The sequence below is a fragment of the Halichoerus grypus genome, chromosome 8, assembly GCF_964656455.1.
Source record: "Halichoerus grypus chromosome 8, mHalGry1.hap1.1, whole genome shotgun sequence".
NCBI classification, from domain to species: Eukaryota; Metazoa; Chordata; class Mammalia; order Carnivora; family Phocidae; genus Halichoerus; species Halichoerus grypus.
In genome coordinates this window covers 106,029,632-106,053,016 of record NC_135719.1, presented here as the reverse complement: position 1 = coordinate 106,053,016, position 23,385 = coordinate 106,029,632, and the positions used below count along the sequence as shown (strand labels likewise).

Genomic DNA, 23,385 nt, shown 5'->3' with positions numbered 1-23,385 from the left:
ATTCCATTTCTAAACCTCATGCAGCAGGTACTTGCTATCTAGGAAAAAGAACAGTACGATGTCCATGTTTGCCTTTACTTTTGTTAACGAACTAATGCCTTATCAGATTCCAAAAAAAGTGTAGAAGCAGCCAGTATTCAGAGGAAGATGCGTTTTTTCTTAAGATTTAGGTTTTGTAGTCGTGTTGGCAAACACTAGCAAGCTGTTGTGTAAGTTTCTGTAAAAGATGTAGAAACTAAGAAATTGTCAACACCTCAGTCTAACCATCCAGCCGAGTCTGACGGCTGTCCTGCATCTCTGAACTTGCCGCTCCTAGGGCAGGGTGGTGGTGCTGCTAGTGGAACTCTTTTGAAAGAGAATGGAACATGGGCTGTAAGCACATCTTGGGGAAATTTACTTAAAATGATTTATTCCTCCAAGAAACTCTGAAGTCAATACATGGGTTAACAGATCCCATGATTCCCTAGGTCAATGGAAACGGACATGGATGTGCATTCCTGCCTGAGACAGAGGACTTTTACTTTTCAAGTGAAACTATACTTTGACCTTCAGATCCTTCCATATATACTGCCCACTTTTTCACAGGAGCCAAATCCTGCTTTGTTCAGTGTTTTTTATATTGACTCTGCTCCCAGAGGCATGTCAAGCCAGCCCCAGGAGGCTCTGTTAGGCAAGTCAGGAACTGGTGTGATCTCAGGGACAGCCAGATGGCCCCTAGATGTTGGCTTTGCACATCTGTTCAGTTTCTCAGACCAGGAGTCTGAGTTGGAAATTGAATGAAGCAAGTACTGTGCAGAGTTTTGCAAAGACATATCACAGACTCAGCATTAAAAAAAAAAAAAAGACTGTTAAATATATTTAGCAATGAAGAAGGGAAGACCTTCCTAGCCAGAGGTTTGGTGACCACCAGTCTCCAGTTCCTTAACCCATCCAACTGGAGACTTTTACTTAAGCATACAACCAAAAAGTTTGCTTTGTAGTAAGGAGAGAGATGGGGTGAGGGAGGACACCTCAGGGGAAAGATTATATTCACAGGGGGAGGGGAATAGATTTTGTCATTATATGTTGGTGAATTTTAGAAAGGCTGTTTCAAAAGTGCAGATACCATTTGGAAGGAATAACGGCTATTTTTTTGCCCAGTAAAATATTAAGAACTTACTTTGCTAAGACTAACGTTTGTCCTTTAATCATTGAAGGGGCTGATTGTTTTTCATGAAATCATCTTACTAGTGCTGGCAGTAATAGCGCTTATTAAGCACTTGCTGCAGACTAATGACTGATTAGGACACTGTAGAAGCATTTATGGTGTTAATTTTTAGAGCAGCACTATAAAGGAGGTACTGTTATCTTCATTTTGCGAATGAACAAACCCAGGCCTAGAGAGGTTAAGTCGCACGGCTAGTCGGTGGCTAAGCCTGGCCGGGCCCCCAGAAGTCCGCCTCCAGGCCCACTCAGGTAACCACGCTGCTTAGCTGGCCCTGAGACTACGTTACGGGTTGTTCACTACGGCCATGCGAGGGGCAGCTGAGCGCGAGCTCCAGGGAAACGCCAGGAGCCCTAATTATTCCCATTTCATGTCTTGGTCCACAAAGGGCTCCATAGTGGTGGGAATTGACTATGACTGCCGCGAGAGGATGGTGTACTGGACAGACGTTGCTGGACGGACAATCAGCCGTGCCAGTCTGGAACCAGGAGCAGAGCCTGAGACGATCATCAACTCAGGTCAGGTCTTCCTCCAGAAGACCCCTTTGTATTTCATCTGACTCTACTAAGTGCAAAAGGGGAGGTCAAGTGCCATACAAGTCACTTCACTGAGTGGTACCGGTATATACCAGCCCCTCTGTAAACACACGTTCATATGTGAGAAATGAGGAGGTGATTCCTACTGAGAAACAGGGCTCCCGAGAGAACTCAGGGCGGCCATGGCTGACGCTGCCTGGCCCCGCACTGTGAATATGCCTGGTGCCACCAGGCCGGACGGTGTGTTAGTCTAGAGGAGAACTAGAGGTGGCAGAACAAGTTCCTCTGTTAACCTGCTCCTTGCAACTGAGAGCCTCTCAGGACTTTATTTTTTAAACTTTTCAAACCTAGAATCTCTCTCCACTTCAGGTTCCCTTTTCATACTGCAAATGCTCCAGTCCTGCCATTGTTCTATTTCCAGGTCTGATAAGCCCTGAAGGACTTGCCATCGACCACTTCCGTAGAACAATGTACTGGACGGACAGTGGCCTGGATAAGATAGAGAGGGCCAGGCTGGACGGCTCTGAGCGCCAAGCCCTCTTCCACACGGACCTGGTGAATCCTCGGGCCATTGCTGTGGATCCAATCCAAGGGTCAGCTGGGCTTCCTGATTCCCCTGCCTCCTTAGATCCTAATTTGAAGCCCTTGGATTTTAAATGCCATGTGGGGAGGGTCAGAACAAGAACGGAAAAGCTCCAATGTGTGAATTTAACAGTATATAGGATCTACTGGGTGTAGACACTGTTCTAGGTAAAGACAAGGTCCATTCTTTCATGAATGCTTGCCTTTCCCCACACAAGCACTTGGTATACTTTTTAAAGTAAAAAGAAATTTTACCTACTGTTGAAACTGACAAACTTAGTAAGTGAACAAAAGGTTTTCTTTTTTTTGCTAGTATTAGGACATTTTTAAGTATCTGCTGCTTTACCAGTCAGTAGGCTAGTATGCTGAGAACATTCTAGGAGGAAGTAAGGTCGTAAACTAATGAATAAACTAGAAAATTATTAAGACTGTGGTACAATACATAGAGAATTCACAGACTATGTGAGAAGGACTGGGGCTGATGCGGATCAGATGATCGGGCCAGGCTGCCTAACACTTAACCTGGAATGAGGCGGGTCTCCTTCAGCAATGCATTAGGAAATCCTAGTGTTGAAATCCTAGGTTTATCTTCATTGAATGGTGAAAGCAACCAAAACTCTGAAACTGACACTTATTTCTTGGACTGCATTTTCACTGTATTTAATTTATCCCACAGCAACTTGTACTGGACGGACTGGAATCGAGAAGCTCCCAAAATTGAAACATCTTCTTTAGAAGGAGAAAACAGAAGAATTCTGGTGAATAAAGACATTGGACTACCTAATGGTTTAACCTTTGACCCCTTCTCCAAACTGCTCTGTTGGGCAGACGCAGGTATTACTGATGGTAGCGAACACACAGCACTTCATTACCCTGGGGGCCACTCTCTACCTCAGAGTTTACAACAAAACCAGATGCCATCATGTAGAGCTTTTGGCTTAAATTTTTAACAGTACAGCACAGAACTTACTCCTTTTAGTAGGTGTATAAACTGTTAAAGAACACTTTGTATGGATACTTATAATCCTTCCCAGGGTTTTCGGGGGGGGGGGGCGGTGGTCTGTGAATTAGGTGGTAATTTGAGGGCTAGTACTATGTCCAACTCATTTTTGTAATGCTTGCCCTTCCCCCACACAAGCACTTGGTATACTTTTTAAAAAGAAATTTTACTTTTGAAACTGACAAACTTAGTAAGTGAACAAAAGGTTTTCTTTTTTTTGCCAGTATTAGGACATTTTTAAATATCTGTTGCTTTACCAGTCAGGAGGCTAGTATGCTGAGAACATTCTTTGGAAAGTGATGTGGCAGGATGGCCATCAGTAGTAAGTTCAGGTTGCCTCTTTCTGTAGTGTGATTTCCTTATTAGAACAATTTGAAAAGATGCTATATAGGTCTACTTACATACTAAAGAATACAAAAAGGTCCATTCTTAAAGAATTTATAATGTAATAAAAAGGACTAGAACGCAGATGAGTCAATATTATAATCCAGTTGGTCCAAAACAAGTTACTTTTTTTTTAAAGTTACATTTTTAAAAACTATTTGAAATTTAAAGCCAGGTTCCATAAGAAACTTGTTTAGGTATTACAAAATTTTGAAGACTGCTTCTTTTACACTGAAAAACATGAGCCATGTTACCATTTTAGCTACTTTTAATTCCTATCTAGGAAATAACAGGTCTTTTAAAAATGTTTTAAGGATTTTAGTTAAAAGGCATTATACACTGCTTATGAAGGGCAAGTATTTATCTAGATGTTACGTTTACAATTTACGAGGTGACACTTGAAATTAATTAGAACAAAGTTTATCTCTAATGTCCTATTTTGGGAGAAAAAAATGCAATCCTCTCTTCCAAGAAAGGATCAAGAGTCTAAATTCTAAAAACTACAATGCTATTAAACAAACAAACTGAAGAATGGTAGTAGAATAGGAAGATTTTAGTTTCTAATTTGTATCACTGTATATAATTAAAAGGTCTTATTTCCTATTCTACCTCAGAAGGCTTCTACCTGCCACAATTTTTGGCAAAGTTTTCTTTTCTCATGGTATGAATGATCTCATTTTCCCTCTCTGGTGTTTTAAAAGGAACCAAAAAACTAGAGTGTACGCTACCTGATGGGACTGGACGTCGCATCATTCAGAACAACCTCAACTACCCCTTCAGTATTGTCAGCTATGCAGATCACTTCTACCACACAGACTGGAGGAGGTGAGCCTGACACACCCTGGCCAAGCCTGAAAAGGCAGACTAGTCTGGAAGACATACCACCGTTTATGACCTTTTACCTAATGTCACTAATGACTTTAGTAATTAAGCTTTTCACTGAAGTTTTCATTATCTCTTAATTAATAGATAACATTGTTCAAGCGTTATTGCTTTTAAAATCATACTTAATGGTATTGCTCACATGCTGCTCAAAAGTGGCAGAACTGATACTAAACTATCCAAAAAAGGAAGTGCATTAATCTAAATCTGATCTTCAGAGAATAAAAGACTACACTTAAGTGGTACCCTGAGCTCTATTAGCTGTGTGATTTAAATTGATTTTTTTAAAAATGACATTATGGACATACTAGTTGTCCACCTGGGAGAAGGAAAAGTACTGTAATTTAGACTAGTTCTCCAAGGAGGAACGTTAAAAACATATCTAGATGTCTAAGCCCTTCTACCCCATCCCTTGCAGTCTTGATTTAATTGGTCTGGCAGGAGGCCCAGGCATCAGTATCTTACTAGATCCTCAAGTAATTTGTTCAGCAAGGGTTGAGAAGCACTGATTTGCACCAGTGGTTCTCAAAATTTTACGGTGGCATCAGAATCATTCCAAGGGATTGTTAAAATATATTGCCAGGTCCCATCCCATAATTCCTGATTCAGTAGGTCTGGCTGAGGCCCAAGAATTTGCATTTCTAGCAAGTTCCCAGATGATGCTGGTCTGGGGACCACTTTGAGAACCAGTGATAGAGAAAAATCTTTGAATCTAAATGAGTCAAAACACATTTGGTTAAATTTAAAAAATACATTCTAGAAGGCTAGCGAACAGAGATTCTCTATTGAAAGTGACTTTTTTTCTTCCCCACCTTAAATCCTACGAATTTACTCTTCCTTTCTGTTACCAGGGATGGTGTTATATCAGTAAATAGAGACAGCGGCCAGTTTGCTGATGAGTATCTCCCAGAGCAGCGATCTCATCTCTACGGGATAACTGCAGTCTATCCCTACTGCCCAACAGGTAAATAAAATGCTCAGGCTGCTCCTTTGGACCAGCAGGGTAGAGAAGGATGTATCTGGTAACCAATTACCTGTGGCCCAAATACGGCTGCCACCGCCAGTGAGAGCCACTTTGAATGGAAAAGTTAATGGCCAACACATAGGGTACTAACGATTGTTCACCCCTAAGTCTACCTAGCTTAACTATACACATAAAAGGTCAGCCTATTAGGATATTTCCCCTTAACAATACTTGCTGTTGCAACTGGTTATAAAATATTCACCCACTGTTCCTTCCACCTCTCCTCACAGGAAGAAAGTAAATATGGCATCACAAAGGACTTGGGAGTTTACAATCAGAATCTGGACCCTAAAGAACATTTACTGCAAACAAACAAAGATGAAGAAAGTGAAAAAGGAATTGGACTTACAAGATGAACACTTGCAGGACAAAGACTATATAACTTGTGAAAAGTTTATACCTCAATCTTTACTACTGTATTTTGAAAAATAAAAGTTACCACAAGTTTTAAAAAGTAACAATTTTAATTGCTGCTTATTAAAGCAATTTTTTTATAAACATTTCTATCATTTAAAAGGTCAAGTTCATTCAACTAAGAACCAATCAGAATATGTGACAACCCTAAATCTAATTTTTTAAATCTAATTTTCTGGCCAAGAAGTTAAAGCAAGGTTATCCGTATAAAGATACAATCCTAAAGATCATAAGCCTTGACCTGGAGAAGGCTATGCAGAACTGGTGGGGAAAAAAACAACTTATTTATAGTTTTCCAGCGAAAGTTCTAAGTTTTGTTTTTTGTTTTTTTTACCTCTGCATCACTGCATTTCTATTTATATTAAAAGGTGCTAGAATGTTTCAATTTGTATCTTCTGATTCTGTAAGTCCCTCTATAGTTACCCACAGAAGTTACTACATTTATAAATACCAAAGATGTAACAATTCTCAAATTTTCTAGATTACTCCAATAAAATATTTTAAGTTTTCCTATGATTTGACTATCTGTATTGTCTCTGTAACAAAGCTCGGGGTCGGCATTATAGATACATAAACATAACAGTCAAAAAAAAAATCCACTTTCCTGAACTTTATTAAAGAAAAAGCAATGATGGTAAATCTCGAGAACAGAGTCAATTTTCTAGGATTCTTCCCTTGAAAATGTGACATTTGATTTCCAAACACATGCCAGAGCGTACATGGTTCCCAATGGTACTAAGGAGGTGAGAAGCTGAAATCCTAAAATGTTCATCTTCCAACTTTCCCCAGTCTGTGGTCTGTCTTTGGATCAGCAATAATTGCCTGAACAGCTACTATGGCTTCATTAATTTTTGTCTGTAGCTCTCTGAGCTCTTCTATATGCAGCAATCGCAGAATTTGAGCAGCTTCATTAAGAACTGCATCTATTTTATAAGAAAACTGCATTAATCAGTATTCAAGACCATTTACTTGCCCATTTCTCCCCCAAATATTCACCTAGTCTCTAAAAATAGTTTGAATTCAAACAAAATCACTCACCTCCTGTGTCAAAACCAAGAATATGTTTGTCTAAAGCAACAGGCAAGCCCTTAAAAAAAAAAGACAAAATAAAACTTTATAGTTAAGATTCATGTTCTGTTCTCATCTATAACTGAACTAAGCTAGCTCTTGTTAGGCCTTTGAGCTGCAGTGGCAAGGGGGTGGAGAATTTTCTCTCTGGATTTGCCTTTCGATGAGTGCAAGAATGGCCCCTGCATGTAGTGGGAAGCTAGTTCCATCACCCAGTCCCTCCTTTAAGACTAGGCATATAAAACAGTAGCTCCTTTGACGGCTATGCTCTGTCGCTGCTGCGACGGAAGGACGACGGAGCAGGGCTGCTCTATCCTCTTTCGGCTACAGTAAGCAGCAGAGTACAGGGCAATGGAACAGCATTATATTAAATTGTCTTTATACAAAATCTAAAATATCTATTACCTTTTTTTCAGCGCATGATTACCAGATTACCTATATATAATTTAACTTTCACTAAGAGTTCATTTGGAAGTTACTCTAAAATCTAGGAAACTGAACGGATTCTAAAGCATTTCGTTAACCTGTCAGCAGCTCTCCAGAGGTACGCCAAAGATGGTGACCACGATGCCGAACTCTGTGGAGTTCACAGTAACAAGAACAGGCAGTCTAAACACTCTGCTGGTCGTATACTGTATAAAATCTACACTTTCAATGTTACAAAATGCTAAGCTGTCACTACTTGATTCTTGCCTAATCTATTAACGCAAATCTACCTAGGCTCCAACTGCTTTCAAATACTACTACGTTATGTAATGAAGAAATAAACGGGTATGTAAATTCAGCAAGCAAAACTAACAAGTAGAATTGCACTGAGTGGCTTTCTATGTCAGTCTTGTTTTCATTTTATTTGCCAACAGACCACCAAGGAACAGCTACCCCTAAAGATCCTGACCAAATGCTAATTATGGTTATAAACAAGAACACTAACTGTAAGAACTTCTCCTCTGGTATTACTATATAGCATGGTACCTTGAGATGAACTAAACTTAAGACTTAGAGCACTGAAAATAAAATTTTACTGTGCAAACAAGAGCAAAAAGATCTGCCTATGCCCTTATTTACACTGCCTTCAAACCTAAGGCATAGTTTTGCTGAATGAATGAATGAATGATTTTATTATGCCAGAACAATTTACTGACTGTTCTACAGTGTGGGTGAAAGAAGCTGATCTTTAATCCAATTTCCAGTGGCCCGATTCATACATAATTAATAAGCAATAAGAGCCTTTAAAACAAACAGTGTCTTTCAGGGGGGACTACACTGCCCTGGCATTAATAACCTTTTCACACTGCTGGGCCCTGCTAAAGATGAGATCAGAGGACAAAAGACACTGGGGAATTAGGGGAGACAAAAAAGGACCAGAATCAAGAATGTCCCTTGTGCCCAAGGCATTCACTGCAGTATCTATGCACAGCAAGAAGCGTTATCAGACACCTGCAGCTGCTGCTGCTAACCCCTGAGGACATTCTGAGAACTGTCCATACAGTCAGTGAGACTTTACGGAGTATTTGGATATCTAATGCACTTCATCTAAAATATCTCAGAATTAAGGGAAAAATAGTTACGGTGTATGGTTTCCTCAGCCTACAAAGTAGGCCTGAAAGAGGACAGGTACAGTCACCTGTACCCAGAAACTTACAGTCTAATATAATATAGCCTCTACACCCCTACCCCTTCATGAGGGGTGCTCAACTAGCTCATGGAGGCCTTCACACAAAGACCTTTGTCCCCAACTACCGTAAGAGCACTTGGCTCTTCAATCAGACTGCCTGAGCTCAACCACTTACCAACCAGATGGCCTGAGGTAAGTTACTTTCTCATAAGTGATACTAGGAAATGTGAATAAAATGAGAACAGATTTCTCTGAAGAAACAAAAGAGAAAGGACAGGATTTAAGTCAAAAGAAGGAAATTAGTAAGAAAGACAACGTGTGTTCTGTTTTCCAGCAATGAGACAAAATAACCCAGTAAATTTTATAAGGTAAATTCTCTTAAATAAACCAGTGGGCACGTGCAGTGGTTTGTGCTGGTAGACTGTGGATGTGCTACTGATAGCTGCTTGAAGGTATGAAGTGAGAAGTTTTTCACTCAAAAATGGCTGTAATTTGCTTAAGAACCAAATTCAATCCCACTGAAATAAGCTACCCTTTCTCCGGACAGTTCTAACAAAGAATGGTTATCTTAAGCAGATACGTACAAAATTTAAACTCATGACAATACCAGAAGAAACTTTCATTAATAATTAATTTAAAATTTATTTAAAAAATAACGCATACCTCTTTCGTTTGATTTGCTTTAGCAACTGCATCCTGGGTCAGGCGCTCCTGGACCAAAATGCGAATTGCCTAAGAAACGCAAAAATAGTTTTTTGACTTTTTACTGGCTGTTCATCTTTCCTGCTCTGAGTCTAGAGAATAAGGATACCCAGTTGGATGAAGTCAGAATTACCTAGTTCATTAACAAAATTCACCAATAAATTAAAAACAAAACTGCTAATAGAATGAAAGTTTTCATTTTAATCCTTTATAATGTGGAAAGATGCTCACAACAATTAAAAACATTTTTTGGAATAGGTAATTTATATGCATGAAAAAAATTTTTTAAACAAAGGATACGTGGTTTAAAAAAAAAAAAAAAGAAAAAGGGTCTCCTTCCTACCCAAGCCTCAACCATCCCTCCAGACAATCACTGGAACCAGATTACTATGTATCCTTACAAGGATTCTATTATATTACAAACATGCTCAAGTATAAATACGCACACAGGTGCAAACTCTTGACACAAAGGGTAGCATAACATATACACTACCCTTAATTTTTTTTCACTTAATTATAGTAAAATGTTTTCAGATCTCTCATAGACACATTGTTTTTCTTCATCACCAAGGCATTTTATTATAGCAGATACAAGTGCATTCATGCACCTACACACACTCAAAAAATAAGATTTTTTAAATGGAATTTTAATTAGTGGATAACAATTGTAACTCAAGTGCAAAAACTTGAAAAATTATTACTAGAACAAGCCAAATGCTACATTTAAAAAGAACCACTAAACCAGTCTTTAATAGGAGTCACAAATTTATTAATCAGTTCAGTTGCCCAATAGTCAATATATATTGATTCTCACAAATCTATCAAGATGTTTTCCATGCTCTCATGGATTGTTTGAATGCTTCTTAAAGTAACTCCAAACATGCAGCTTACAATTTTATAAAGCTTTTGATTATTGCTGATTTATACTTTTTCCCTTTGGGGTTTTAAAGTCTAACAAAAGTGCCCCAAATATGCTAGTCTATTTGTCTTCTCACTCAGTTTATGATTTAAGGTGACATGACCACTGCACAACTGTTCCAAAGCAATCTACATAACTGCCTGAGTAACGAACAAGCCTTTGAAAGAGCTAAATTTCAATAAAAACAACTTTTTGTCTCTTTTTAAGAAGTTTTTATTTATTCATTTAAGTAATCTCTACACCCAACGTGAGGCTCAAACTCATGACCCTGAGATCAAGAGTCACGTGCTCTACCAACTCTCAAATTTTTGTCTCTTGGCATCCAGTCTGAGTTGAGAAAATCTGAGTTAACATGCAGATTCAGTATAGAGAATTATAATAATCTAGAAAGTTTTTCTCATGTTACAACTATCATTTAGTACATACAATTCTAAAAAGAGTAGAATAAGTTATGGCTAATCTCTGGTGGGTAGAATGGAATTTAACTATTAAATTTACTGCAAAGTAGATTAAAATAATTTACATGTATAAGTAGCATACAGAGTTACTGTTACTTATAAAAAATGCTCTTCAATTTCTCATAAAATCAATAATAATTTCTAAGTCTGGAATCTTAATTATCTTAAATACTACTCCCTTCCCCCCATCCTGGCCCACTGTACTATCACAATTACGTGACATAATCTTCTGAAGTAGAAGTATACTCTTCCTCTTAGAAATAAGAGATCTCATTCAGATCACTGGGTTACCTAAAGTATAGGTATGAACTGAGTGGCCTATGTAGGATGGAGCACTAGGAAAACAAAAACATTCAGTCCTCAAAGACATTTTGGGGCATATATTTTTTACCAAATCCACCATGACTCATATGGCATTTTCTATTATCTTAGTGAATACAGATCACAAACCTTTAAAAGGACTGATTAAATGTAAGTAGGAAGATACAGGAAAAAGAATGGACCACATGGTCAGAGTGCCTAGATTAAAATCTGGCTCTCTCATTTTCTGTGTCATCTTGGACATTACCTATTCTCTTTAGGTCTCAATTTCTTCATATTAAAATGAAAGGATATCAGCATCTACCTTCACTACCTCCAGGATTGCCGGGAGGACTGAATGAAATCATCTTTGCCAAGGACTGAGCACAGTAGCAGGCACAAAGTAAACACGCTTTCATATTGGTTATTAGATAATCTAAAACAGATGAAATCATGAAATCTGCTTTAAGTCCCACACTCCTCCACATTTCAGTCATTTAGCCATATATCTACATATCAAACATAGGTAATTTTTAGAAAATGAGGTTTTTCTTCTACATACAGAGTTACTGTCAAGAATCAAGAATACGAAACTAACCTTAAGCATTACCAGGTAATCATCATGACGCTGAATCTGAAGAAGGTTAGCCAAAGCCATTACACCAGCCTTAAAATCAGGATTATTTACTATAAAAGATTAAAAATGGATACTTATAGCTCTGCAAGCATGTAATTACAGACATATATGTAAGCATATAAACTTACAAAAAAACATTTTTAATTTTCCTAACAAAAAAAATCTCTTTGTTTTTAAAACTGCTGCTGCTAAGAGCAGTGTAGGGACACTGACAACTAGGTAAGCTGATCAGATCAATGGGTTCCCTATTGATAAGCCACACTGAACAAACCAACAAATGACTAAGTTAACTCACGGTAGGATTGTGCTGTAACTTTTCTTGCAAGGCACATTTATGTAGCATTTTTTTTTTTTTTTTTAAGATTTTATTTATTTATTTGACAGAGAGAGAATGAGAGAGAAAGCACATGAGAGGGGGGAGGGTCAGAGGGAGAAGCAGACTCCCTGCCGAGCAGGGAGCCCGATGCGGGACTCGATCCAGGGACTCCAGGATCATGGCCTGAGCCGAAGGCAGTCGCTTAACCAACTGAGCCACCCAGGCGCCCTATGTAGCACTTTTAAGTAATATTTCTTCCCAACGCTATTAATTTTAAACTAGACCCCTTCAATGGACAATTTTCCCAAAACCTTTTCTCTAAGCAGCAGCAGTCTGTCCAAGCAGCATATTAATTCATAAGGGTAAGCAGCTTATTAATTCATAAAAGTAACTTGTAAATTATAGGTCACAATGAATCTGTCACGAAACAGTAACTTAAATTATTATAATAGAATTAGAAACTTTATACTTTTAAAAAGAGAATACTTAAAGGCATCTGGAAGCAAAAATAATGAAAAATTTTACCACTTGTCTCATGTCATTAGGTTAGAAAAAATATTTTATGCATTCAGGAAGGCAAACAATCACCACCATGATTAAATACAAATCAAAACCCCCAAATCAGTTATGAAGAGATCAAAGAACAGCATTCTAACAGATATTCAGCTATAAGAGGAGGGAGAAAACATCTTGTAAATGATAATAAAAAACAACAGAGATTAAAACATCAACATAAAGCACTCTTAATTTACTAAAACCAAAGAAACCCAGGCTTCCTCATTTTAGGAAATAAAGAACATTTAAGGGACCAAAAAAGTTGATTATTTTTATGCACTTACATACTTACCATCCAAGTTGATCAATGGCTCTGCATTTTTAGCTGCATTGTCAGCATTTTTTGTATTATCAGGTACCAAGTCCTTGTATTTTTCAGCTGTAAACAGAGGCAAAAATACAATTTGTAGAACTGTACCTTAAGGTAAAATAAACATTGCTTATTTACTGAATTTACTTGCGCCAAACTGGTAAGACTAAGATAACTCATCCAAAGTTATTTTATGTTATTAAAAAATCCATCAGAAGACAATGTGACTGTAGCTTTCTGATTAAGCTAAAATGATTACTGAAATATCTATACAAATATCTCTTCATTATCATTTGTAAAAGTAAGACATTTCAAACACCATCTAAGTTTGAGGAGAGAGGGTGTGCATTTACAGCTTGCTCAGAAACTTAGCAGGGGTAGAAGAGTGGGAGGAAGGTAGGTATAGGTTACATGAGATTCAATACAAATTCACTAAAAAGTTTCTTTCCAAATCTCTTGAATGCCATATATGGAATCCAAAAACCTTGCCTTCTAAAAAAATCAGCACTTCAAATACACATCATACATAAACCTAAAATAATTCTATGGAGACCTGAAACTTAGAAGGCAGGTTTTATTACTTTTACTCGAGAAATACTTAACAGTACTTAAAAAGACTTTACAAATGTTAAGTATTTAATAATTATTTATTAAAAGTAATGCCCAAAATGCCATCTTTGGTTACAGTGTTTCTGTGATTTGTAAATGAAACAGGAGGGAAAATAAAAGCATTAAACTTTAAGTCAGACAGGGGTTAGCTTAAAGGAGTTCCCACTGGCCAAATCAGAACAGTGTAAACATCAAAATATACAACAAAAAAAACCGTTATGCCCACTGAGTAAAATAAGAATACACATACCTACACTAATTTAAACAAACAAACATAAATTGGAGAGAAGGAAAAGTTCCTCTTCACATTAAAAAGCCAACAAATAAATGTAGAACGAATGATGAAATTAGAAAAACACCTCTAGCAACCATCATCAACATAATAATTGACTCAGGCAAGAATAATCAAATGGAAGCTAAAGGTAGAGGTAAACTTTGAGGAGCAAAAGCATACTGACATCATCTCAAAGTATCTCCCCACAAGATACATATTTATTACAGACGGGAAAATATTAACTTTACAGTGGAGAAAACTTATCGAAGTGATCAGAACAATATGACCAGTAACAGGGCATATCACTAACTTAAAAGAACACATTACTTCTGTGTTATTCTTAACAAAAGTACAAACCTTGAATCTACTTATGAAGAAACATCAAACAAACCCAAACTGAGAGACATTCTACAAAATAAATGTCAACATGAAGAAGCACAAATAATGACTGAGTAAATGTTCCAGATGACAGGAGGCTAAAGAGATATAATAACTGAATGAAACACATGGTCCAGGACTGCTTTTGTTTTTTGCTTTTATAAAGAACATTATTGAGACAACTGGTGAAATGTGAATAACAGCTATATAGAACAGTTCTGAGTCAGTACTTTATTATAATTATGTGAGGCAGTGTCTTTTTTTTTTTGGAAATGTGCATTAAAGTATGTAAGGGGAAAAGAATCATTCACAACTTATTATCATATTGTTGAGAAAAAAATTACATATATGTATATGTGTACACAGACAATAAGGCAAATGAAGTAAAATGTTAACATTTGCAAAATATGGAAATGTAAAAATTCTTTGTATTATTTTGCAACTTTTGTAAATCTGAAATTATGTCAAAGAAGTTAAAAGAAAACATTTAAGTCAGATTTTAATCACCTTAATTGACAAGCTAATGAAAGGATTAAAAAATGTTAAGGCACAGATAATAAAAATCCACAATGGTTTCATCAAATAATCAAAATCTAAATACCTTAAAAGTCAAGAAGAATGCAACATATTAATGTAAAAGAACAACAGCACCTCCTATTGATAAGGGACAGTATTACTACTTTAAACCTTCCAAAAAATTAAACAAAAACTTGTTTTCTAGTTTAAATTTTTAATACGTTTTTGATACTACTTACTTTTAAACTGTAATTCACCTAAAGTTTCAAATAAAATTCAATTACAATTTTTCAATATAAAAAAATTTACCATATTTCAGATACAAATTCAGTTTTTGGTTTTTTTCCCACTAAAAAAGATCATGCTATCACTGATAGATAAATGTACTTAAGAGCTACAGTCAACTGTAGGGACACACAATTATATGGCATCTACTGTTCTCGGTACCTAGGTAACCTAAACTGCAGTATTATAAAAACGGGACAAGTGAAATAAAAGAAGGGTAAAACAGAAATAAACTGAGATGTGACAACAATTTTATTTGGGAATAGCTGAAAAACACTTTGGAAAAGCTGGAGAAAATTTTGTTGCAAATTAACAGAGTTTCTGCCAACTCAGACCACAACAGATAAAGATTTTGCTAAAGACCCTAAAAATCAACTAATGCTACCAAGGCTTATGATTACATTTATTTATTAAAGGAAGAGAATCACGGTATTTTCTTTCTAAACTAAAATTGAAAGTAAAGAAAGCCTTAGAGCTTTCCTTAAGATTTCTGCCATGAGGCTTCTGAAATTTAAGTCTGAAGAACCAGCAAAAAACACTGGTTGATGCTCCGTATCAGTATACGTAAACATTCATACACTATATTCACCAAATATTTATTAAAGATGATGAGCACATCTACTGTGTCAGATACTGCGGCAGTAAAATCATGACTGGTCCCCTGCCTCCCCAACCCCCCCAGCCCCAAGATGTCCATTATCCCAATTCCTGGAACCTACAATTATGTTACATTACATGGCAAAAGGAACTCCGCATATGTGATTAAATTAAGGACCTTGAAATGGGGGGGCTTATATCCAGGTGGGCTCAATATAATCACAGCATCCTTACAAGAGGCATGAAGATCAGAGTCCGAGAAGATGTGACAATGGAAGCAGAGTCCTGAGAGAGATTTGAAGATGCTATGCTATAAATCTGAAGATAAATGAGCCAGAGATAAGGAATGCAGGCAGCCTCTAGAAGGCAAGAAAGACAAAGAAATGGATCTTCCCATAAGGCCTCCAAAAGGAACCAGCCCTGTGGACAAACTGACTTTAGTCCAGTAGATGTTGGACTTCTGACCTCCAAAACTGTAAGATAATAAATTGTGTCTTAGTCATGAATTTGTGGTAATTTGTTACAGCATCAATAAGAAAGAGAGGTACTACATGGGAAACAATGAGGTAAGTAAGACATATAAGCAAAACAAAGTGACAAATGACATAAAGAGTATACAAGGCACAGAGTTAAAACCTATGAAAGTTGAGAAAAAATATTATTGTTGCTAGGTGGCATTTAAGCTGGATCTTACAAGGATGGATAGAATTTAGATGTGTAGAGACAGACTGACATGGCATAATGGCCAAGGAAAAGTGTAAGCAAAGAAATCTAGGGGGAGAAAAAAAGATGTAAACAGGAAACAGCACTCTTATAGTCTGGCTGGGATGTCAAGTATGTGAATACTGGTTAGACACCAATATTCAAAGGCCTTGAATACCAGGCCAAAGGACCTGGAGCTCCTTTTGTAGAAAAAGGGAAAGCAATGGTGTTTCTGAATATATAATAAGAGCTGTTCTTTGAAAGGAAAGCATAACATTTTAAAACATTTATGTTTCAAAAACTAAACCTGGTGGGCCATGAGGATGAAAATAGAGGATGACGCTAAGGGGAGATGAGTTTGAAAGATACTACAATAAACTCAGCAGAAAATGACAAGAGCCTGAACCAGGGTGATAGCAGTGGGAATAAAGAAGAAAAGGTACAATGGACATCGGAAAAGATGGATGGTGACAGAATGGGAGGAAAAAGGAGAAGGCAAAAAGGCTTCAAAAGAGGCGCTTGGATGGTTAAGCGTCTGACTCTTGGGTTTCCTTTTTTTTTTTTTTAAGATTTTACTTATTGATTTGACAGAGAGAGACACAGCGAGAGAGGGAACACAAGCAGGGGGAGTGGGAGAGGGAGAAGCAGGCTTCCTGCCAAGCAGGAGCCCGATGTAGGGCTCCATCCCAGGACCCTGGGATCATGACCTGAGCCGAAGGCAGACACTTAACGACTGAGCCACTCTTGGGTTTCAGCTCAGGTCATGATCTCATGGGTCCTGAGACTAAGCTGCCTCGGGCTCCACACTCAGCAGGGAGTCTGCTTGAGGTTCCCTCCCTCTGTCCCTCCCCCAACCCCCGACTTTGTGTGCACACATGCATGCCCTCTCTAAAATAAATAAACCTTAAAAAAAAAAAAAGGCTTCAAAAGCAGAAGACGAAAAGGACTGGAAGTGACAGCCCCATAGAAGAGAACATAAAACTCAGAGGATATAGGTAAGATAATTGGATTTGCATTTAGACATTGGCAGGCCTTTCAAAATCAAATGGTCTAATGAGAGGAAACACAAGTTTACTGGATTTTTTTTTTTTACTACAGGTACTAATTTTTTTTTTTTACTACTGGTACTAATATTTAAAAGTTTCCAATAATATAAGTATCTATAATAAAACAACACAAAACGTAAATAAGAAACATATTTTGGCCTATAGTACCTACTGGCATTAGATGTATGTTTCAGTCTCTTGTGAAATTACCTGCTGCAATCAACACTCTGAAATCCTATCAATTCTGGGGCTCTAACAATTTAACCCAGAAGGCTAAGGTACAGACTGTGAAAGATACCAAATTTACCAACGTAATGTTACTTTGTGAGAAGACAATTACCAGGAGACACCATTCTCAAACTATAAAAGAAAAATCTAAATACCAATGAAAAACAGTTGCTTTTCATGTTTTATGATAAAAGACTATAATTTTTGAAAAGAAAACTCTTTCCTAGACAATTTGGGAGTTACGGGGGGGGTGGTGGTGGATGAGAGCTGCACACAGAAGGATAGTTACAAAAGTAAACTTTTTAATAGATGCTAAAAAGGGAAATGAGGCTATATAAAACTTATTTACAATGAACCCAAGGCAAAACAATGTAAGACAAAGAAACTCAAACTGGTAAGTTCCCTACATTTTAACAAAACTCCTTTTGCCCCGCCTTTCCTCTCCCTCTCTTTAAAACACACATTCCCCACAAAACATACCATTATCTCCATATTCAAGTCTAACAGCTAAACCAAGAAGCCAGTCAATTGCTTCTTGTCGATCTTGAATCTTGAAAGGACAGTTAACATCTTTGAGATACTGTGAAGAAAAAAAAATATCTAGTTTCACTATTACTATAACATCAGAGAATGAAAAAAATGGTAGAGTTGAAAGAGATCTTAGTTTGGAGCTCTAAGAATATAAACAACATTTACATTACTAAACTGTTGACACAATTATATAATCCAAAGGAAGGAAACATTTAAATGTAGCACTTAAAGAAAAAATGTATTTCCATCATGCTTTTGGAAATTTTTACTTTTGCAGATTCCAGGTAGGGTGCCACTGTTCTAAAACAACTTCCTTATTTTACAGATGAGGAAAAAAGGCCTAGATAGTATAACACTTGCCAACATTTACACAACTTAGATCTGGGACTTGAACCTAAAACTTTCTGATTTCAGGTCTGAAAACACATGGAACAATTAAAAAAAAAAAAAACTTTAAAAAGAAGAATATACAAATAAACCAATTATTATCTAAACCTTAGCTTTCATATTACAGAAATGCCACTGAATAGAGTAAACCATGTGACATACATGTAGAAGGTAACCAAGCATTTCAGATGATTGCCAGAAGCTGTATATCCAAGTGACCACTGTCCTTCAAATGGGTCTCTTAGGAGCTTAAAATCTCATTCCAGGAACAATGCTATTAGTCAAAACTTCTGCAACTCCCCTTTGGAAATCCTTTTGGGCCTAATTAATAAATCAGTACTTTTAGCTGTAACTCATTTTCTAACCAAAAATTTTATACCCCTGCTTTAAAGAAAACACCTCATTCACAAGATTTGGTCATGATGCAAAAAACAAATCTACCTTCAAAGTATAAAAAATTACCAATATTAAAGATATTCAAAATATGTCTCATGATCTAAAAGTAATTCCAAAAGTTATGAATATGCTTTAAACAATGACATCATCATTCCAAAGAGACCAACTTGAAAGATAATGTCTGTCTGGATTGTTTATTTAAGTTATCCTACTCTACTGTCATCACTTCTAGGTGTTTTTCATTAGAAAATTTTTTATATTCTTCAAATACCCTTCTGTGAAACTATGTGTTGTCTTGTTACATGAATGGGTCATGAGATGTGATATAAACAAATATAAAATCCTAACAACATATTTCCAAGTCTTAAACATATCAGAAATTTCAAAACAAACAAACAAACAAGAAAAACTTTTTAAGAGCGAAAGAAAACAACCCAGTAGTAGCAATAATGGTAGTACAGGCAGGGGAAATAATAAAGCACATAGCACTTGCTATGGGCCAAGCATAGCTATGTATCACTCATTAACAACACATGCCACTGCTCTGACATAGGAACCACTGTTATCCCATTTATTATTGACAACATTGAGACACAGAAAGCTTAATAAAACTTGCCTGTGGTCATAGAGCTAGTGTGTAACTTACACAATTCCCTAATTTATAAACTCTCTGATTCTAAAGAGAAAGTACCTGATCACTTTACAGCAAATAAAAAATTTAGTCACTTTTCATATTTTTAAAGGAAAATATCTTACTCTTCAAATACAGCTGATTAAAATGTTTAATGTAAATAATGATGCCGGAAAATGTGATTTTTATTCTACTTTGAAAACAATTCCCTTTTCTGCAAAAATGTTACTACAATTACACTAAGTCAACAGGAAAATTAGTCTAGCCACAAAAGTAAGATATATACACAGACCTTTTCAGGATTACTTATATTGTGCGCAACAATGGACATCTGTGTACGTTAAACAGAACCACAAACAAGAAATAATCTTAGTTTTCAAGCATGTCAGTGTCTTCCTTTAACAAAGTAAGTGTGTTATAGCTACCTTTTGGTCTAAAGAAAAAATCTGATTTTGGCCACCTTTACCATTTATAGAATACATGTCACCGTTTATTTAAGAAATCTCAGTGTTTTCAGACAAAACTTTCTAACACTGAAATCTTGTAAAAGGTAACATGATTTGCTTTAAAAACAAATAAAAAAAATAAATCCCTGAAATCTAGCTTTTCTAACACCGATCATTATTATTTTTACTTATTTTAAAAGAACAAAGTAATTAATTAATTAATTAATTATTTAACAGCGAGAAAGGAAACACAAGCGGGGGGGGGGGGTGGCAGGGGGGAGCGGGAAAGGGAGAAGCAGGCTTCCTGAGGAGCAGGGAGCCCGATGCGGAGCTTGATCCCAGGACCCTGGGATCATGACCTGGGCTGAAGGCAGACGCTTAATGACTGAGCCACCCAGGCGCCCCAGAACAAAGTAATTTTAAGCTTAACTGTCATCACATAATTTTTAGAAAAGCTCTCTGTACTACTTTTATTTAACTTTCTAATTCATTACCTTTTCAAAGAACTTGGGCCAGTCACTGCTGTGGATGTTTCTTAAATTACCTCTGTCTTCAATCTTGTAGTGTCTGATTTTCTGGTCTTCAAGCCAAACAATAAAGTTTCTAAATTCTGTTTCATCTGCAACAAAAATATCTCATAAGTCACTAGAAGCACTAGATAAAAACACTTTCTTCTTACAAATAAAAGGTCTCATGGATTTTTTAAAAAACTCAAATAGTAAATTAACTGAGCTGCTTGAAGTAGGAGTTGAAAGTGCAGGTTTTGGATGAACAGATTAACAAGTTCTGTTCAAATTCTGGCCTGCATTCATATTCTAGCTACAAACACTCAGTGGTTGTGTGGATTTGGGCTTATCACCTTAAATTTTTGTGCCTCAGTTTGAGTTACAAAATGAGCGTAATAATAGGACTTACCTCTTGGGGTTGTTATGAAAATAAAGATAAAAACAGTGTCTGGCACATAGTTTTGCTCTTTAAGTGTTGGTTATTATTCCAGTTCCTTTGAGGGCAGAGAATGAGGGAGGACAGGGCAAAGTAAAATTTATAGCAAAGTAATAGTAAAGTACAAGAAACTAAATGACAACACAGAAGAATAGAAGATACCATTGTCATTTACTATCCTAAGTGCATACATTAGAAAAGTTCATTCATTTCATTTAATCCTCCCACAGCTTTCTGAGGAAGGTAATATCCCCAATTTACACATGAGAAAACTGAAGTCCAAAGATTCAAATCTAGATCGAAGCTCTGTTACCACTGACCCTTTTTTTTCCTTCTACAGGAGATCAACAAAACACCCTTATACTGCTCAGAAATCATTTTCAATTTCAAATTCAGGCTTCCATGATGAAGTCTTGAGAATTATACAATGGTCTTAGTACCCTGAGTTGTATGGGATCACTTTCAAACTTACTAGTCTACCACAGGCCAAACACTCTGGAAGAAATGAGTAGTGGTGGGTAGTAACTGAATAACATGGGTAGCAATGTTAATGCATTTTAAAATTTTAATGCTGGGAAATCCCAAATACCTTTCCATTTACAATTCAACCGCCCTGATCACCTATTAACTTTTTTGCACGACCCCACAAGCCTGTTACTGTGCGTGCTTACCCGGAAACTGTCGGTCCTGGACTTAACTGTGCACTCTCTTGATTTCAAACTGCTGGGTGGGCTCCGACTGCACCCACACCCCCAGTCACCCCTTAGTTCCTGGCGGGCAGTGAACTAGTCTTCAAGTTACTCAGCACATTCCTCAGATTTCAGCAATGTGCTTAAAATATCGCCCAATTACCCGGGGAACGATGGAGTGAAGAGCTACGTGAGAAAGCGAATACCCTCTCGTGTGCTGAAGGTGTGGGTGCGGGGTAGAGGTTGGAGTTTAGCAAGTGCACAAAGTGGCAATGCCCAGGCAGGAGTGGGTGAGGGGGCTCCGAAGCCAAGCACGGGCGGCGCAAAACAGGTGCTTGGCGGCCGAGAAGAGAGGGGCCAGGGGACCCCCGGGGGGGGGAACAAGGCCGCGGAGGGTCCCGGTGGGAAGCCCAGGTGGGGGCGTTGAGGGAGCGGCCGCCGGCGGGGTCACAGCTGCGCGGCCGGCCTAGGGCCGCCGCCTCACCTTTGCAGTTGAAGCCAGCCGGGTTGTGGTAGTCGAGGGCCGTCAGCTTGCGTCGGAACATGGTCCCCGCGTCTCGCTCTGGTCCCCCGGGCTTCGGCCGGGAGAGGACAGGCGAGGAGGAGCGGGCAGCACAGGCACCGGCGACGCGGCGAAAGGGCGGGCAGGCGCCGGGACGCTCCGAAACGACGGCGGCCCTCGCCAATCGGGGCTTAGGAACGGCGGAGCCGGCGAATGCCCACCAATCGCGGCTCCGGCTGGGGAGGCGGGGCCACGTCGGGGCACGTCGACGCTCAAATAAACTTTATTGTCAGCTTCCTGGTTGTACAATAGGCAGAAAGCGGCTGGGAAGCCAGTTACTTCGTTTTCCGAGCCAAGTTTCCTCTTGTTTTGCTTGCCTTCTTGATAGAGCAGGCAGAGAATAGTAACTGTAGAATTTCTATTAGGCATTCCTCTCATTGGGCCATAGAAGTACTGTTTAGTATTTTTAATGTGTTCGTTCATTCATTCATTTGTTATATGCCTCCCACATAATAGGTGCTCTTTTTTAAAAAAAAGATTATTTATTTGAGAGAGCGCGCGTGCGAGAGAGCATGAGCGAGCATGAGCAGGGGAGAGGGGGAAGCAGACTCCCCACTGAGCAGGGAGTCCCACTCTTGACTGGATCCCAGGACCTTGGGATCATGACCTGAGGTAAAGGCAGCTGTTTAACCAACTGAGCCACCCAGGTGCCCAATAGGTGCTCTTGTTACACTGCTAATTCAAAGACTTTTAGCAAGGTCCCTTTCAGACTAGTTGGGAGACACCCACAAGTAAACATACAACTGTAACACTGTGTGATCATTCCAGACATCACCACCAGCTGCAGAATCTCTGACGCCAGAAACTGGGAGCCATCCTTTACTACCTCTCACCCCCTGTCATGGCATCCCATAGATCATCCATTCCTGCTGTTCTCTCATGTCTCATATCCCTCATCTCTTCCCAGCCCACTGATGCTACCTCAAATCAGGCCTTCATCATTTTTGCTTACTCCAATGATCAGATTTCTTAGGGTCAGTCTTGCCTTCTCCAATCCGTTCCCTCCCACTCTCTACAGCAACCATAGTGCCTTTCTAAAACAAAGATCTATTTATAATTTTTTAATGGTTAGTATCTTTGGGTGATTCCCTGTTGCCTGTTGGAAATAGTCAAAACTCACTGTATTTAAGACTGATTGAGTCCCTGTTTTCAGACATGGGTGAGACAGCAGTGAGCAAGACAGACCAGGCCCCCCACTTTCATAACATTTAAAAGGCCACCGAGGGAAGACAAACAATAAAGAGATAAATAAGTATGAAC

At 38.1% G+C, this 23,385-nt stretch overlaps 2 protein-coding genes across 5 annotated transcripts in view; one reads left to right on the top strand and one right to left on the bottom strand.

The window, feature by feature from the left end:
* NID2 (nidogen 2) overlaps positions 1-6,542 on the top strand; it is a 58,378-nt gene extending 51,836 nt beyond the window's left edge. For 2 of the 3 annotated variants that reach the window (XM_036109205.2, XM_078053693.1), the window contains exons 16-21: positions 1,593-1,722; positions 2,162-2,333; positions 2,999-3,156; positions 4,408-4,531; positions 5,440-5,552; positions 5,843-6,542. In XM_036109205.2, the coding sequence (XP_035965098.2) occupies positions 1,593-1,722; positions 2,162-2,333; positions 2,999-3,156; positions 4,408-4,531; positions 5,440-5,552; positions 5,843-5,853 (708 nt within the window). In that variant the 3' untranslated portion in view covers positions 5,854-6,542. Of the gene's footprint in view, positions 1-1,592; positions 1,723-2,161; positions 2,334-2,998; positions 3,157-4,407; positions 4,532-5,439; positions 5,561-5,842 lie in introns of those variants that run through there. The other variant, XM_036109206.2, reaches the window with a different exon arrangement.
* Positions 1-22,397, bottom strand: part of RTRAF (RNA transcription, translation and transport factor) — a 55,389-nt gene extending 32,992 nt beyond the window's left edge. The window contains exons 1-8 of one of the 2 annotated variants that reach the window (XM_036109209.2): positions 22,048-22,309; positions 20,427-20,551; positions 18,022-18,121; positions 12,889-12,975; positions 11,687-11,775; positions 9,373-9,441; positions 7,065-7,113; positions 6,622-6,949 (exon numbers count right to left, since the gene is read on the bottom strand). In XM_036109209.2, coding sequence (XP_035965102.1) covers positions 6,795-6,949; positions 7,065-7,113; positions 9,373-9,441; positions 11,687-11,775; positions 12,889-12,975; positions 18,022-18,121; positions 20,427-20,551; positions 22,048-22,108 — 735 coding nt within the window. In that variant the 5' untranslated portion in view covers positions 22,109-22,309 and the 3' untranslated portion in view covers positions 6,622-6,794. Of the gene's footprint in view, positions 1-6,621; positions 6,950-7,064; positions 7,114-9,372; positions 9,442-11,686; positions 11,776-12,888; positions 12,976-18,021; positions 18,122-20,426; positions 20,552-22,047 lie in introns of those variants that run through there. The other variant, XM_078053694.1, reaches the window with a different exon arrangement.
* Positions 22,398-23,385: the final 988 nt, after the last annotated feature.